The 16,098-nt window shown below is 44.5% G+C and overlaps 1 protein-coding gene across 1 annotated transcript in view; it reads left to right on the top strand.

Moving 5' to 3' along the window:
- The window catches only part of LOC121539588 (endoribonuclease Dicer), a 43,204-nt gene that overhangs the window by 3,373 nt on the left and 23,733 nt on the right, over nt 1-16,098 (top strand). The window contains exons 2-18 of the mRNA XM_041848205.2: nt 1,163-1,220; nt 1,362-1,469; nt 1,592-1,798; nt 5,410-5,560; nt 5,871-6,001; nt 6,302-6,436; nt 8,698-8,858; nt 9,001-9,169; nt 9,443-9,601; nt 9,945-10,258; nt 10,456-10,588; nt 10,797-10,918; nt 11,126-11,246; nt 14,495-14,649; nt 14,852-14,984; nt 15,305-15,380; nt 15,723-15,862. Of these exons, the coding sequence (XP_041704139.2) occupies nt 1,685-1,798; nt 5,410-5,560; nt 5,871-6,001; nt 6,302-6,436; nt 8,698-8,858; nt 9,001-9,169; nt 9,443-9,601; nt 9,945-10,258; nt 10,456-10,588; nt 10,797-10,918; nt 11,126-11,246; nt 14,495-14,649; nt 14,852-14,984; nt 15,305-15,380; nt 15,723-15,862 (2,214 nt within the window). The 5' untranslated portion in view covers nt 1,163-1,220; nt 1,362-1,469; nt 1,592-1,684. The remainder of the gene's footprint in view (nt 1-1,162; nt 1,221-1,361; nt 1,470-1,591; nt 1,799-5,409; nt 5,561-5,870; nt 6,002-6,301; nt 6,437-8,697; nt 8,859-9,000; nt 9,170-9,442; nt 9,602-9,944; nt 10,259-10,455; nt 10,589-10,796; nt 10,919-11,125; nt 11,247-14,494; nt 14,650-14,851; nt 14,985-15,304; nt 15,381-15,722; nt 15,863-16,098) is intronic.

The raw sequence follows: 16,098 nt of genomic DNA, 5'->3' as shown, positions 1-16,098 counted from the left end.
TGTAGACCTGCATTCGGCATGTCGTGAGGAACTGCAGTATAGCGAATACATTTTTTCAGTGATTGCTATATCATTACTGCCTACTTCATCAGAGTGTTCTGGTTCAGAAAAGGTTGCACTCTTCCCCAGAGAGATCTTTGACATGGAAAGAGCAATGAGAACCGGGGAAAGTTGAGGCATGTCAGCAGCATGCATTTCATTTGAGGCAAGGCCTAGATGTACATAATCTGTTGGATTTGTTTTATTTATATATGCGTGTATGTGCTTTCTCTGCATGGAGTCAGAGATTGCGTCCCAAATGGCATCCCATCCCATACATTCCCTATATAGTGAACTACTTTTGACCAGGGCCCATATACGGGTTGGTTGTTTAGCAACAAAAACAACGCGTGCGCAATCATGGGGCAAAAAAGATGAGGTTGACAACATGTAAACTATATTTCGTCTCTAATGTTTATTGAACACATAAATACATTTGCGCAATGACCACTTGTCTCTCAAATACATTGTTACAGTTGCTGGTTAGCTAGCTAGCGAATTTGAGCCATATTAGCATTGACATGAAATCAGTCAAACCACCTCAAAACAAGACATGGTATCAGTAACAAGATGAAACAAGCTGAAACTAGACACTTACGATTCCCCACATGGCAGTTTCTTGTCATTCTTGCTAGCAATCTGGCCATCCAGAATCACGACAACAGGCTGACTACTGTCCCATGGAAGTGCGCACATTGTTTTCGTGATGTTGTCAGCCAACCCATCTATAGGGGCTTAGTGCACTATATAGGTAGTGCACTATATAGGGAATAGGGTGTCATTCGGGAGGCTATCAGAGAGCAAGAGAGCGCCAACAGCTTTTAACCAGCAGCAAATGTGAGCACTCTATAAAAATGAGGGCTTGTGCTGGCTAAACTGAAATGACTTCTGGGATTGGTTGCAGCTGGGTTCTACAGCAGTGGTCAGGGCAGGCGTGCAGTCTTGATTTTAGGGCAGCAAAAATGTGTTGAAAAGCCAGTTGTCATCCAGAATGTAGATCCCCCCACCCCCTACACGCAGGTGCGCTTCCTTCTCCACTCCACACCAGCCCTCTCCCATTCCCGCCAAGCAAGATGTCTGTGTTCTCATTTATTTTCCCTCTCTGTCTGTGATTGCTGTTTAGGAAGGAAGAATCTTCAGCTCCTCAAGCCCTGTCATTACAGCCTTTCAACTGTGTAGAGGTAAAATTAGTTTTACCATAAGCCTAACGTGTAATAGATAGGATGGTTGGCCAGAATCTAGGACACCAGTATGATTCGCTTCGGTGTAATAGGCCTATTCATGGGATTTATGTAGGGGGGGTTGTGTGTTTCTCTGTACAGCTCCTCTAGTTGAGATGCGGGGGAGTATGATGAGCTGATTGATGAGCGTTGATCATGAAGCCCAGAGTTAGTGCTGCCTGGTCCATCACAGAGTCTATGACCCTATCTGTAAGTATACACTTGTGTGAATAATAATATCATGTTTATTATTGATCTTGTCAATAATATTAGTAATGATTGTATTATTAGTAACATCCGGCCGGCATGCTGCCTGTTGTTTTGTGAACCAGTAAGTTTTAGAGGAAGAGAATGAGGAAATGAGATAAAGAGAAAGTGGACGAGTGGAGGACTGCACCCCCAGCGTCCCCCAGTCCTGAAGCAGCATGTCAGGACTCCAGCTGGTCACCCCCGCCTCCAATCCCATGGGGCCTTTCTTTGGTCTCCCGTGGCAACAGGAGGCCATCCACGATAACATCTACACACCTAGGAAATATCAGGTAAGGAAGGAGGAAGTCCAATTGACATTGGAGCTCAACCGTGTTTAAACTGACACTTGACTATGCACTAGGAAAGAGATTGCAGTGCGTTGTATGTAGACATTGTTATCACTTTCCCCATTGATCTAATATCTGATAATGACTATAGCCTAACCTATGGAATAAAGATGGATACCCGCACGCAGATTAATGCTCCCGCAGTTTTTAGTGCAAAACTTTGACTGGCCTGACAGAAGTGTTAACTCAAAATGACACAACGACTAGGTTCCAGTTTAACAACGTTTACTTCACCGTATTACCACAGTACATAGTCGCCATCACGTATTATTTAAGTTCCCCATTACAAATGGGTTGTGTGACAAAGTTTTAATTTGTATTACTCAAGCTGCCACTTTCCATTACTTAGTGCCTTTAGGAGCACAAGACCGGATGCTCCCTTTTTAGTCAGACAGTCAGCAAGCTGTTCCTTTGTGGCCGACCAGGAAAACTTTGAGGTGGGGAATCACAGTTGTTGCAAAGGTCTGTGAGCCACCCCAGATGAAGTCATCAACATGACAGGCATGTACTCCAGTCACATTGCAGTCTTGATCAAGCCAATAGAAGACTGCAGGATCCACTTGTGACATTCTTCCACCTGTATTCAGCATTGTTGCCTTGACTTTATTGTACCAGTAGAGTGATGCATCTGCCAGGCCAGACACACACTTTTTTAGTTTCCACAGTGTTCCTTTGCTCTTAGCTTCAGGTGGAGGTCAGATGTGAATGTCCCTTGACAGCTCTGTTCCCTGCAGAAATGCAATGAAGTTTCCATTTTTTCTGGCAGATCAAAGTCAGCAGCAATCTGAGTGACTCTGAGGCGCATGTCGGTGAGTCTTTTGGGAGTTCTTTAGCAGCCAGCTCCTCAACCTCTAGCCACTAGATGTGCTTTTGGCACTATTCCAGTTAAGGATTCTTTAAGGGTACACACCCAACTTGTTGAGACACATTTTTGGCCAGTGTCTTTGACTTTCTCAAACACTCAATTTTTCCTCCAATTACTGAGCTCATCTTGTTTAGCTGAGTCAAATGACACGTCCTTTGTTTCAAGTACATAATCATTTTGAATATCATTCTTTTTTTCTCGATTTTCCATTGGTTAAATTCTGAGATTATCTACAAGTGACAGGTCAGCTGACCCTGTTGTACCAAAAGTGTAGCTGGTTCAGAGTACTGCAAGTTTCCTTTGGCTTTTCCTGCTTGTCCAATGACTGTTGCTGTGTGTGGAATACCACTTTCTCTGTCCATGTAAATGTCCAGTTTTCAGATTGGAACAACCATGTTGTCTTAACATGTGGCTGTTGTTGAACGTTTTCCTCATTTGAACCCTCAACAGTATTACCTGTGTTTTGGTTGAAGGTCTTTGATCCATTTCCTGTGTCAGTTTCAGTGTCCATATCATTGGATGCGACAACTGGTAGGTTTGTGTCTGTTAATGTGTCCTTTTTGTCATTTTCAGTAGGAGGCTGATTCTCAACAACAGCCCTTCCATCTTGTTGATCATTTACTTTCCGCAATCTTGGGTGATGCACCCTGACAATTGTGCCTCACAAATATCACTACACCATCTTGGCCAATGATGACTCACGGTCCTTTCCACTCTTGACAGTCAACTCGTTTGTAGTACACTTTGTTTCCAGTCTCGTGGGTCGAAGCTGTTTACGCAGAGCCCTGCGAATTCTCTCTGAACACTCTGCTTCAGTGAACGCTTTTCTCGCTGCATGTAGTGCTGAAAGGTGCTGTCCCACCCATACACTCACACTGGTCCTTTCTAGTGCTGGTGGCTTGTCAACCTGTACAGAGGGAAGATTAGGGTTCCCGAACACTAGCTGGTATGGGCTGTATCCATGATCATTGTGCATTGAGTTTTTTGCCATCAAAGCCCAATCTAGGGCTTTTTTTCCAGTCACTTCTATTGTCTTGCTTCACTTTCAGCATGATCTCTTTGAGTGTTTGATTATGTCTCTCCAGAAGTCCATTGCTTCATGGACTGTATGCAGCAGTTGGCTTTACTTCCATGTTGAATTTTTCAGCCATTTCTCTTATTTCATTATTATTGATTTCTCCTCCATTGTCACTGTACAATTTCTGGGGCGGGCCATGCACACTTATCCAGGAATGAATGAAGTGCTTGATGATTTCACTGGGTTTCTTTGAATTCACGATGCGTCCAGCACTGAAGAATGTGAAGTGGTTGATTATGTGGTGACACTTAGTCTGACCAAATTTTGCTGGTATCTTGACTCTCTTGGTAGAATGGACGACTCTCCCATCTCCAAATTTGAAAGCTCTGTTGCTTGGTGTGTCAATCATATTTTGTACTTCTTTTATATTTACTTCACTGACATAGCTATCAAACCATTTTGCACCACACACTGTGCGTGTACATGCAGTATCAATCACAGCAGATCCTAAGGATTCAACTATAAAGATCTAAGAAGCAGATTCGTTTGAAAACAGTGTAATGTTACACTGCTCCATCTCTGTGTTTTACATTTTCCTCTGTTAGTTTAACTTGTTCATTTTTTATGAGGACAGTCTTTAACCCAATGGTAAGTGCTTTAACAAATGGCACATTTTGATCTCCTTCCAGTGGATTTGTGCCGGGCAATGGCGCCCTCGTCTGGTTGTCTTGAGAATGTGACTTGTTGGCGCCTTTTCTAATCTGCTCAGTGTAAATTGCCGCGTCACTCACTAGCATTCCATCTGTTATTGGCGCGACAGACGTCTTTTTACCAAACATCATTTTTAGTGCCGACTTCATTGACGCAAAAGTCAGCACAGTACAAGCAGTCAAAGCCAACTGTTTCTCCCTACCATCCAGACAAGCAGTATCTAGCAACTTGAAAGCTAACACTGCATCCGGGAGAACCATGTCGTAATTGCGCATTCTATTGTACCTCTGTTCGAAATCAATTATGTAGTCCGTCATTGCAACCGAAATGACTCTAGTAACAGTGTCAAAGTTTGAATATACCTCGTAGGCACGGTCTTTCTCTTCTTTAAGGAACACAGATTCCAGTGCTCTGATCAAAGTTCTCATACCGTCATCCTTGTTCAAATCCTCCACGGATATTTCCAGTGCTGTATCTCTCGCTCTTCCCTCAAGCAATAATACCACCGCAAGTGCTTGCTTTTTCACGTCCAGATTAGTAACCCGTGTCCAGATTCCAAGTTCATTTTTCCAACTTTCATATGACCTCTTCACGTCGAAGTGAGGTGGCACATTGTAGTTATTAGCCATCCTCTGCCACCAATGTTAACTCAAAATGACAACGACTAGGTTCCAGTTTAACAACGTTTACTTCACAGTACACAGTTGCCATCACACTCAGGCCAGGTCCATCTCTAGTGAGACTACTGCGCAGGCGTACTAATAACAGCAATATAGGAATACTTCAAACATGAACAGGAAGACCTTCGGGTCTAAATGTTGCAAAATAAACTGTGGGAACATTCGTCAGTGTATGGGTATCTATCTATATTTTATCTGTATAAAAAAAAAAAGTGTAACCAGTTGAGTGTGCTTGCGCAACAGTTGAAACTAATGACTGTAACCTTCTCTGCCCTACCAGGTTGAACTTCTTGAAGCAGCTCTTGAACACAATACTATCGTCTGTTTAAATACTGGCTCAGGGAAGACCTTTATTGCAGTACTCTTAACTAAAGAGCTTTCCCACCAAATCCGGGGAGACGGGAAGAGGACAGTTTTCCTGGTGAATACAGGTAACTACATTTGGAGTCACAAAGAAATGCACTATTTGGTGCATCCGAATTCTTCACACTTCTCCCAAAGTGTGCACTTGCACTCCCCATCATGGATTTCAAAGCATTGGATTGGTGTAAGCATTGTCTGTAAGCATTGTGAAATCCATTAGAGGGAGTGTGGAAGTGCGCACTTTCAGGAAAAGGGTAAAGAGTCAGGATATGCAGCCTTTTAGAAGTATCAACTTCTAATAAGTGTACATCAAATATGGTATGATTGAGACCATGAGTTTTCTCTGTTTTCCCCTCTTTTCCTGAATGATAAATAAAGCATCGTCTGTGATTCAGCAAGCAGCTAGTGTTAGGACCCACTCTGATCTCCAGGTTGGAGAATACACCAGCACGGAGAAGACCTCTTCATGGTCTGGGGAAAAGTGGAGCCAAGAAATGATCGAAAATCAGGTGGGGTTCTACCAATTTTGTCATATAATTTCAATTGCCAGAATAAAGTACCAATGGTTACCAATTACTTTCATGATAAATACCAGTGGTAATAGCATTACTAAAGTTTTCCCCTCTCAATTTCAACAACTTAGAAAAATAACACTGAATTCCCAGTGTCATTTCCATGAGGAGGGGAAAGTTAGTATTCTGTGGATGGATACAATCAATGTCATGACACTGTAATCTATTATTCAAGGCAATATGCCATCCCTCCAACCTCCCCTCCACTCATTCTCTCCATCATTTCTGTTCTTCTAGGTGCTCGTTATGACTTGCCATGTCTTCCTGCATGTGCTGAAGAATGGAGTGTTGCCACTATCGAAACTCAACCTGGTGGTGTTTGATGAGTGTCACCTGGCAATCACAGACCATCCCTACCAGGAGATAATGAAGGTACAATTACAGTCTGCTCTACGTAGTTATGCATTCAATTGTCGCTTGAAAGCCAAGCACATACTCTTCCTTCCCTGTATGGCGAGAGCCAAGGCATTATGGAGATTGGAGTTAGTCATTATATTAAAATGTTGTCAGTCAGCCGTCCTTATTGAACCCCATTGCAGGATGTTCAATGTTTTAGCATTTTCCTTGTTTTAATAAGACTGAAGCAGTCTGCCTCCTCTATCTGTTTCAGCTATGTGAGGGCTTTCTGTCCCTGTATCTGTTTCAGCTATGTGAGGGCTTTCTGTCCCTGTATCTGTTTGAGGGCTATTTACAGTGGGGGAAAAAAGTATTTAGTCAGCCACCAATTGTGTAAGTCCTCCCACTTACAAAGATGAGAGAGGTCTGTAATTTTCATCATAGGTACACGTCAACTATGACAGACAAAATGAGAAAAAAAACTCCAGAAAATCACATTGTAGGATTTTTAATGATTTTATTTGCAAATTATGGTGGAAAAGAAGTATTTGGTCAATAACAAAAGTTTCTCAATACTTTGTTATATACCCTTTGTTGGCAATGACACAGGTCAAACGTTTTCTGTAAGTCTTCACAAGGTTTTCACACACTGTTGCTGGTATTTTGGCCCATTCCTCCATGCAGATCTCCTCTAGAGCAGTGATGTTTTGGGGCTGTCGCTGGGCAACACAGACTTTCAACTCCCTCCAAAGATTTTCTATGGGGTTGAGATCTGGAGACTGGCTAGGCCACTCCAGGACCTTGAAATGCTTCTTACGAAGCCACTCCTTCGTTGCCCGGGCGGTGTGTTTGGGATCATTGTCATGCTGAAAGACCCAGCCACGTTTCATCTTCAATCCCCTTGCTGATGGAAGGAGGTTTTCACTCAAAATCTCACGATACATGGCCCCATTCATTATTTCCTTTACACGGATCAGTCGTCCTGGTGCCTTTGCAGAAGAACAGCCCCAAAGCATGATGTTTCCACCCCCATGCTTCACAGTAGGTATGGTGTTCTTTGGATGCAACTCAGCATTCTTTGTCCTCCAAACACGACGAGTTGAGTTTTTACCAAAAAGTTCTATTTTGGTTTCATCTGACCATATGACATTCTCCCAATCCTCTTCTGGATCATCCAAATGCACTCTAGCAAACTTCAGACGGGCCTGGACATGTACTGGCTTAAGCAGGGGGGACACGTCTTGCACTGCAGGATTTGAGTCCCTGGCGGCGTAGTGTGTTACTGATGGTAGGCTTTGTTACTTTGGTCCCAGCTCTCTGCAGGTCATTCACTAGGTCCCCCTGTGTGGTTCTGGGATTTTTGCTCACCGTTCTTGTGATCATTTTGACCCCACGGGGTGAGATCTTGCGTGGAGCCCCAGATCGAGGGAGATTATCAGTGGTCTTGTATGTCTTCCATTTCCTAATAATTGCTCCCACAGTTGATTTCTTCAAACCAAGCTGCTTACCTATTTCAGATTCAGTCTTCCCAGCCTGGTGCAGTTCTACAATTTTGTTTCTGGTGTCCTTTGACAGCTCTTTGGTCTTGGCCATAGTGGAGTTTGGAATGTGACTGTTTGAGGTTGTGGACAGGTGTCTTTTATACTGATAACAAGTTCAAACAGGTGCCATTAATACAGGTAACGAGTGGAGGACAGAGGAGCCTCTTAAAGAAGAAGTTACAGGTCTGTGAGAGCCAGAAATCTTGCTTGTTTGTAGGTGACCAAATACTTATTTTCCACCATAATTTGCAAATAAATTCATTAAAAATCCTACAATGTGATTTTCTGGATTTTATTTTCTCAATTTGTCTGTCATAGTTGACGTGTACCTATGATGAAAATTACAGGCCTCTCTCATCTTTTTAAGTGGGAGAACTTGCACAATTGGTGGCTGACTAAATACTTTTCCCCCCCACTGTATACTCTAATCTCTGCTTCAGCTATTTGAGGGCTGTCTCTATCTCTGTTTCAGTTATGTGAAGCCTGTCTATCTCTGTTTCAGCTATGTGAGGGCTGTCTCTGTCTCTGTTTCAGCTCTGTGAGGGCTATCTCCATCTCTGTTTCAGCTATGTGAGGGCTGTCTACTGTATCTCTGTTTTCATTTATGTGAAGGCTCTCTATCTCTTTCAGCTATGTGAGGGCTGTCTCTCTGTTTCAGCTATGTGAGGGCTGTCTATCTCTGTTTCAGTTATGTGAGGGCTGTCTCTACTGTATCTCTGTTTTCATTGATGTGAAGGCTCTCTATCTTTGTTTCAGCTATGTGAGGGCTCTCTGTGCAGCCCTCGCATCCTGGGCCTCACAGCATCCATTCTGAATGGTAAATGTGACCCGTCTGAACTGGAGCAGAAGATCCAGAACCTGGAGCGGATCTTAAGGAGCAATGCAGAGACCGCTACTGACCTTGTTGTCCTCGACAGGTATTGTAATAATACACATCATGGCCCATATTCATTAAGCAACCCCTAGGAGGAGTGCTGATCTAGGATCAGGGCCCCCCTGTCCACAATCTTATTCATTATGATCGAAAACGGAAAACGGAACTTTGTGTGTGTGTCTCAGATATGCCTCCCAGCCCAGAGAAGTGGTGCTGGACTGTGGACCCTACCTGGACAAGAGCGGCCTCTCTGAGCGTCTGCTGAGCGAGCTGGATGAGGCTCTCCACTTCCTCAACGACTGCAACATATCTGTGCCTCGAGAGGATAGAGACCCCACCTTCATAACCAAACAGGTCTGACCCCATCTACATATCCAAGCTTGTGTCCCAAATGGCACCGTATTCTCTATATAGTGCACTACTTTTGACCAGAGCCCTACAGCCTAGCCTATACAGCTGAGATTGTAATTGTCTGCTTTGTCTTTAATGTCACTTGTCTGCTTTGCTGCACTGTTTAATGCTCCTTCTTGGCCAAGTCTTCATTGTTAAAGAGAATGTGTTCTCAATTACTTACCTGTTTAAATAAAGGCTAAATAAATAAGTAAATGTCTCCCTGCTCTTCCCCAGGTGTTGAATGACTGCCGGGCGGTGCTGCTGGTGCTGGGGCCGTGGTGTGCCGACAAGGTGGCTGGCATCATGGTGCGGGAGCTACAGAAGTACATCAAACACGAACAGGAAGAGGTCAACAGGAAGTTCCTGCTCTTCACTGACACCATCCTGAGGAAGGTATGTACAGTATGCTGTCTATATATTCCTTTGTGTTTGATGTAAGGTATGTGTATACTAACTATCCCCTGTGTGTATGTTGTAATTCGTGTTTAGTTGAGTTCCGTAAAGCACTTTGTGACAACTGTTGCTGTAATAAGGACTATATAAATCAGTTGTATTTTGTGTTCCTGTGCAATCTACTGTGTGTGTGTGTGTGTGTGTGTGTGTGTGTGTGTGTGTGTGTGTGTGTGTGTGTGTGTGTGTGTGTGTGTGTGTGTGTGTGTGTGTGTGTGTGTACAGAGGCAGGTGAATTTCCCCTCTGGGTATAGGCTAATTAAGTTATTTATTTCTGGTATCCTAGGTCCACGCTCTGTGCGAGGAGCACTTCTCCCCGGCTTCTCTGGACCTGAAGTTTGTGTCTCCCAAAGTCATCCGTCTCTTAGAGATCCTCCATGAGTACAAGCCCTTCGAGAGGCAGCAGTTTGAGAGCGTGGAGTGGTATAACAATCGCAACGAGGACAACTACGTATCGTGGAGCGACTCAGAGGACGAAGACGAGGATGAGGAGGTGGAGGTGAAGGAGAAGCCCGAGGCTAACTTCCCCTCGCCATTCACCAACATCCTGTGTGGGATAATCTTCGTGGAGAGGCGCTACACGGCCGTCATCCTCAACCGGTACAATTCTGGGATTCAATGCCATTTTCGTTAAAATGTGTGATGCCTCTGCTACCTTGTCTCCTTAGATTCCTTATTGTACACTGCTCAAAATGACTTGTCACCATATAGGAAGAAAATAATAATAATGTCTTATTTTGGGAGGATTTAGGTTGTCTTAATACCATTTCCATGATTACTGTCCCTCTTTGTGTCAGGCTGATAAAGGAGGCCGGGAAGCAGGACCCAGAGCTGGCCTACATCAGCAGTAACTTCATCACAGGCCACAGCATCGGCAAGAACCAGCCACGCAACAAACAAATGGAGGTAGAGTTCAGGAAGCAGGAAGAGGTAAGAACACACTGATGCCATTTTGTATTTTCTTACTTCATCCTCTGTAGATACATCGAAATTGACCTACCCCGACATTTGTATCTCTGTCCATCTGTCCATCCCTTCATCCATCCATCCCTTCATCCATCCATCCATCCATCCATCCATTAATCCACCTATACTTCCATCCATCCACACCTAACTACCTTGCGTCATCATCCCTCAGGTTCTGCGTAAATTCCGAGCCCACGAGACCAACCTGCTCATAGCGACCAGCATCGTGGAGGAAGGAGTGGATATTCCCAAGTGTAACCTGGTGGTGCGGTTCGACCTGCCCACTGAGTACAGGTACAGCACTGCTTATCCATCCACTGCCTTGTTGCTTCCTGCCCAATGGACTATTGGCTTCTCTTTTTAGCTTTTTATATTTTTATATTTTTATATTGTTGTTGATATTATTTCCCTCCCCTTTCTACATTGTTTTGTTCCTGTTTTTTTAATCATATAAAGTGTGTTGTGCACTTTAAATAAATGTTGTCTATGACTTGACTACAGGTCCTACGTTCAGTCTAAAGGCCGAGCCAGAGCTCCTGTATCCAACTACATCATGCTGGCTGACAGTGAGAGGACCAAGACCTTTGAGGACGACCTGAAGACCTACAAGGCCATAGAGAAGGTGTGGTTTTCAGAGCCTGTCCTCAATCAATCAATCAATCAATTTTATTTTATATAGCCCTTCTTACATCAGCTAATATCTCGAAGTGCTGTACAGAAACCCAGCCTAAAACCCCAAACAGCTAGTAATGCAGGTGTAGAAGCACGGTGGCTAGGAAAAACTCCCTAGAAAGGCGAAAACCTAGGAAGAAACCTAGAGAGGAACCAGGCTATGAGGGGTGGCCAGTCCTCTTCTGGCTGTGCCGGGTGAAGATTATAACAGAACCATGCCAAGATGTTCAAAAATGTTCATAAGTGACAAGCATGGTCAAATAATAATCAGGAATAAATCTCAGTTGGCTTTTCATAGCCGATCATTAAGAGTTGAAAACAGCAGGTCTGGGACAGGTAGGGGTTCCATAACCGCAGGCAGAACAGTTGAAACTGGAATAGCAGCAAGGCCAGGCGGACTGGGGACAGCAAGGAGTCACCACGGCCGGTAGTCCCGACGTATGGTCCTAGGTGCTCAGGTCTCTCAGTTGGCTTTTCATAGCCGATCATTAAGAGTTGAAAACAGCAGGTCTGGGACAGGTAGGGGTTTCGTAACCGCAGGCAGAACAGTTGAAACTGGAATAGCAGCAAGGCCAGGCGGACTGGGGACAGCAAGGTGTCATCATGCCCGGTAGTCCTGACGTATGGTCCTAGGGCTCAGGTTCTCAGAGAGAAAGAGAGAACGAGAGAATTAGAGAGAGCATACTTAAATTCACACAGGACACTGGATAAGACAGGAGAAGTACTCCAGGTATAACCAACTAACCCCAGCCCCCGACACATAAACTACTGCAGCATAAATACTGGAGGCTGAGACAGGAGCGGTCCGAGACACTGTGGCCCCATCCGAAGAAACCCCCGGACAGGGCCAAACAGGAAGGATATAACCCCACCCACTCTGCCAAAGCACAGCCCCCGCACCACTAGAGGGATATCCTCAACCACCAACTTACAATCCTGAGACAAGGCCGAGTATAGCCCACAGAGGTCTCCACCACAGCACAAACCAAGGGGGGCGCCAACCCAGACAGGAAGATCACGTCAGTAACTCAACCCACTCAAGTGACGCACCCCTCCCAGGGACGGCATGAAAGAGCACCAGCAAGCCAGTGACTCAGCCCCTGCAACAGGGTTAGAGGCAGAGAACCCCAGTGGAGAGGGGAACCGGCCCGGCAGAGACAGCAAGGGCTGTTCGTTGCTCCAGAGCCTTTCCGTTCACCTTCACACTCCTGGGCCAGACTACACTCAATCATATGACCTACTGAAGAGATAAATCTTCAGTAAAGACTTAAAGGTTGAGACCGAGTCTGCGTCTCTCACATGGGTAGGCAGACTGTTCCATAAAAATGGAGATCTATAGGAGAAAGCCCTGCCTCCCGCTGTTTGCTTAGAAATTCTAGGGACAATTAGGAGGCCTGCGTCTTGTGACCGTAGCGTACGTATTGGTATGTACGGCAGGACCAACTCGGAAAGATAGGTAGGAGCAAGCCCATGTAACGCTTTATAGGTTAACAGTAAAACCTTGAAATCAGCCCTTGCCTTAACAGGAAGCCAGTGTAGGGAAGCTAGCACTGGAGTAATATGATCAAATTTCTTGGTTCTAGTCAGGATTCTAGCAGCCGTATTTAGCACTAACTGAAGTTTATTTAGTGCTTTATCCGGGTAGCCGGAAAATAGAGCATTGCAGTAGTCTAACCTAGAAGTAACAAATGCATGGATTAATTTTTCTGCATCATTTTTGGACAGAAAATTTCTGATTTTTGCAATGTTACGTAGATGGAAAAAAGCTGTCCTTGAAACAGTCTTGATATGTTCGTCAAAAGAGAGATCAGGGTCAAGAGTAACGCCGAGGTCCTTCACAGTTTTATTTGAGACGACTTTACAACCATCAAGATGAATTGTCAGATTTAACAGAAGATCTCTTTGTTTCTTGGGACCTAGAACAAGCATCTCTGTTTTGTCCGAGTTTAAAAGTAAAAAGTTTTCAGCCATCCACTTCCTTATGTCTGAAACACAGGCTTCTAGCGAGGGCAATTTTGGGGCTTCACCATGTTTCATTGAAATGTACAGCTGTGTCATCCGCATAGCAGTGAAAGTTAACATTATGTTTTCGAATAACATCCCCAAGAGGTAAAATATATAGTGAAAACAATAGTGGTCCTAAAACGGAACCTTGAGGAACACCGAAATGTACAGTTGATTTGTCGGAGGACAGACCATTCACAGAGACAAACTGATATCTTTCCGACAGGTAAGATCTAAACCAGGCCAGAACTTGTCCATGTAGACCAATTTGGGTTTCCAGTCTCTCCAAAAGAATGTGGTGATCGATGGTGTCAAAGGCAGCACTAAGGTCTAGTAGCACGAGGACAGATGCAGAGCCTCGGTCTGACGCCATTAAAAGGTCATTTACCACCTTCACAAGTGCAGTCTCAGTGCTATGATGGGGTCTAAAACCAGACTGAAGCATTTCGTACACATTGTTTGTCTTCAGAAAGGCAGTGAGTTGCTGCGCAACAGCTTTTTCTAAAATTTTTGAGAGGAATGGAAGATTCGATATAGGCCGATAGTTTTTTATATTTTCCGGGTCAAGGTTTGGCTTTTTCAAGAGAGGCTTTATCACTGCCACTTTTAGTGAGTTTGGTACACATCCGGTGGATAGAGAGCTGTTTATTATGTTCAACATAGGAGGGCCAAGCACAGGAAGCAGCTCCTTCAGCAGTTTAGTAGGAATAGGATCCAGTATGCAGCTTGAAGGTTTAGAGGCCATGATGTGTGTGTCTGTCTGAGGAACACGGTGATTCTCAGAGATTGTTGTCTAAGTATGCATCTATATAGGGAATAGGGTGCCATTTGGGACTGAGCCTAAGTATCTTCCTGTGTTTGCTGATTATGGTTTCACCATACTCCACTCAATTATGTTCAATTGATTGGTGTGTCTGTTTGAAGAACACTGGTTTTCAGAGCATGGCCACAAGGGCCATCCTTGGATGATATGTGAGGTCATTGGTGAATGCTACTTAATTGCCAAATCCTGACTGGACGATTTACATGTGGAACTTTTCACGTAAATCAAGTTTTGATGTCAAGGGGAGTTTGACGTGTACGTTTTGAGAAAAGGAAAATGGGAACACTGATGACATTTTTTTATCTGTTTCTCTACTAGTATTGTGACAACCCTAATACTGACAAATGTAGATCTTCTCTTGATGTCTCCAGATTCTGAGGAATAAGTGTTCCAAGGCAGCGGGGGTCGGTGAGTTTGAGGTGGAACAGGTGCTGGATGATGACAACATCCTGCCTCCATACGTGCTCCGCTCTGAGGATGGAGGGCCCCGCGTCACCATCAACACGGCCATCGGACACATCAACAGGTAAGAGGAAATGGGGTTTTAAAAGGGTGCTCGATGGAAACAAGACTAAATACACTGAGAACAAAATAAGTTGGAGTCTCAAAATACTGTAAATATCTGCAGGCAGTGTTGCTAAATTTGATTTGAAGATTACATTTTTGTTGGTTCTTGTTTTCTTGGTGGTCTGCTGTGCTAATGTCCCTCTCCCCCATGGCTGCCACAGATACTGTGCCCGTCTGCCCAGTGACCCGTTTACCCACCTGGCACCCAAGTGTAAGACCAAGGAGCTGAAGGATGGGCGCTACCAGTCAACCCTCTACCTGCCCATCAACTCCCCTCTACGGGTGCCCGTTGCTGTGAGTCTGCAGGCTTTCGTCATTGATTGGATTTATAGGTCTGCATCCCAAATGGCACCCTATTCCCTATATATTCCAGCTCTGGTCAAATGTAGTGCACTATATAGGGGAAAAGGTGCCTTTTGGGACAGATAATTATACAGTGCTTCCAGATGCTCAAAGGGCTGTAGTAGGCTACATACTGTAGTAAGCAGGAAATTCACCTCATCCACCACCATTGTGTAACACCCACTGTTTCTCTCCGAGACGTCAAGATTCACCTAACGGTGTGTATAATGGATGTCTTTGAGACCAATGTACACTTTGTTTTGTCACTGCAGGGGCCGACAATGAACTGTGCAAGACTGGCAGAGAAAGCAGTAGCACTACTTTGTTGTGAAAAGCTTCACAAAAAAGGTAAATAAAATGAGCTATTTGATTGGTAGAATGTTCTTCATGTAGTGCTCACTGCTAGCCTGGGTACCAGTCTGTTTAGCTAACATTCTACTACTTGTGTCATTATGCCAAAGATTATGCCATGTTTAGCATGACCGGAGTGGAATGATAGCTAAACAGACTGGTACCCAGACTAGCTCACTGCAGCTAGTCCCAGATTGTATCTCTCCCTCCCCATCTTTCTTGGTGGGAGAAGAGGGGGACCTGGTATTAACTGCTGTGACATATTTAACTTCATTTTGCCATGCATGTACAGTAGCTAAATGGTGCCAATAAATGTCTCTCTCTCCCTCCCTCCCCCAGGTGAGTTAGATGACCACTTGATGCCTGTGGGGAAGGAGACAGTAAAGTATGAGGAGGAGCTGGATCTCCATGATGAGGAGGAGACCAGTGTTCCAGGCAGGCCAGGATCCACCAAGAGGAGGCAGTGCTACCCTAAAGCTGTGAGTAGTCATCACTCCTGATGCATCCCAAATTGCACCCTATTCTCTATACACTGAGTATACCAAACATTAGGGACACCTTCCTAATATTGAGTTGTACCCCCTTTTTCCCTCAGAACAGCTTCAATTCGTCGGGGCAAGGACTCTACAAGGTGTCAAAAGCGTTCCACAGGGATGCTGGCCCATGTTGACTCCAATGCTTCCCACAGATGTGTCAAGTTGGCTGGATGTCCTTT

The sequence above is a fragment of the Coregonus clupeaformis genome, chromosome 20 (assembly GCF_020615455.1).
Source record: "Coregonus clupeaformis isolate EN_2021a chromosome 20, ASM2061545v1, whole genome shotgun sequence".
Lineage (NCBI taxonomy): Eukaryota > Metazoa > Chordata > Actinopteri > Salmoniformes > Salmonidae > Coregonus > Coregonus clupeaformis.
This window is presented reverse-complemented; position numbering and strand designations above follow the sequence as displayed.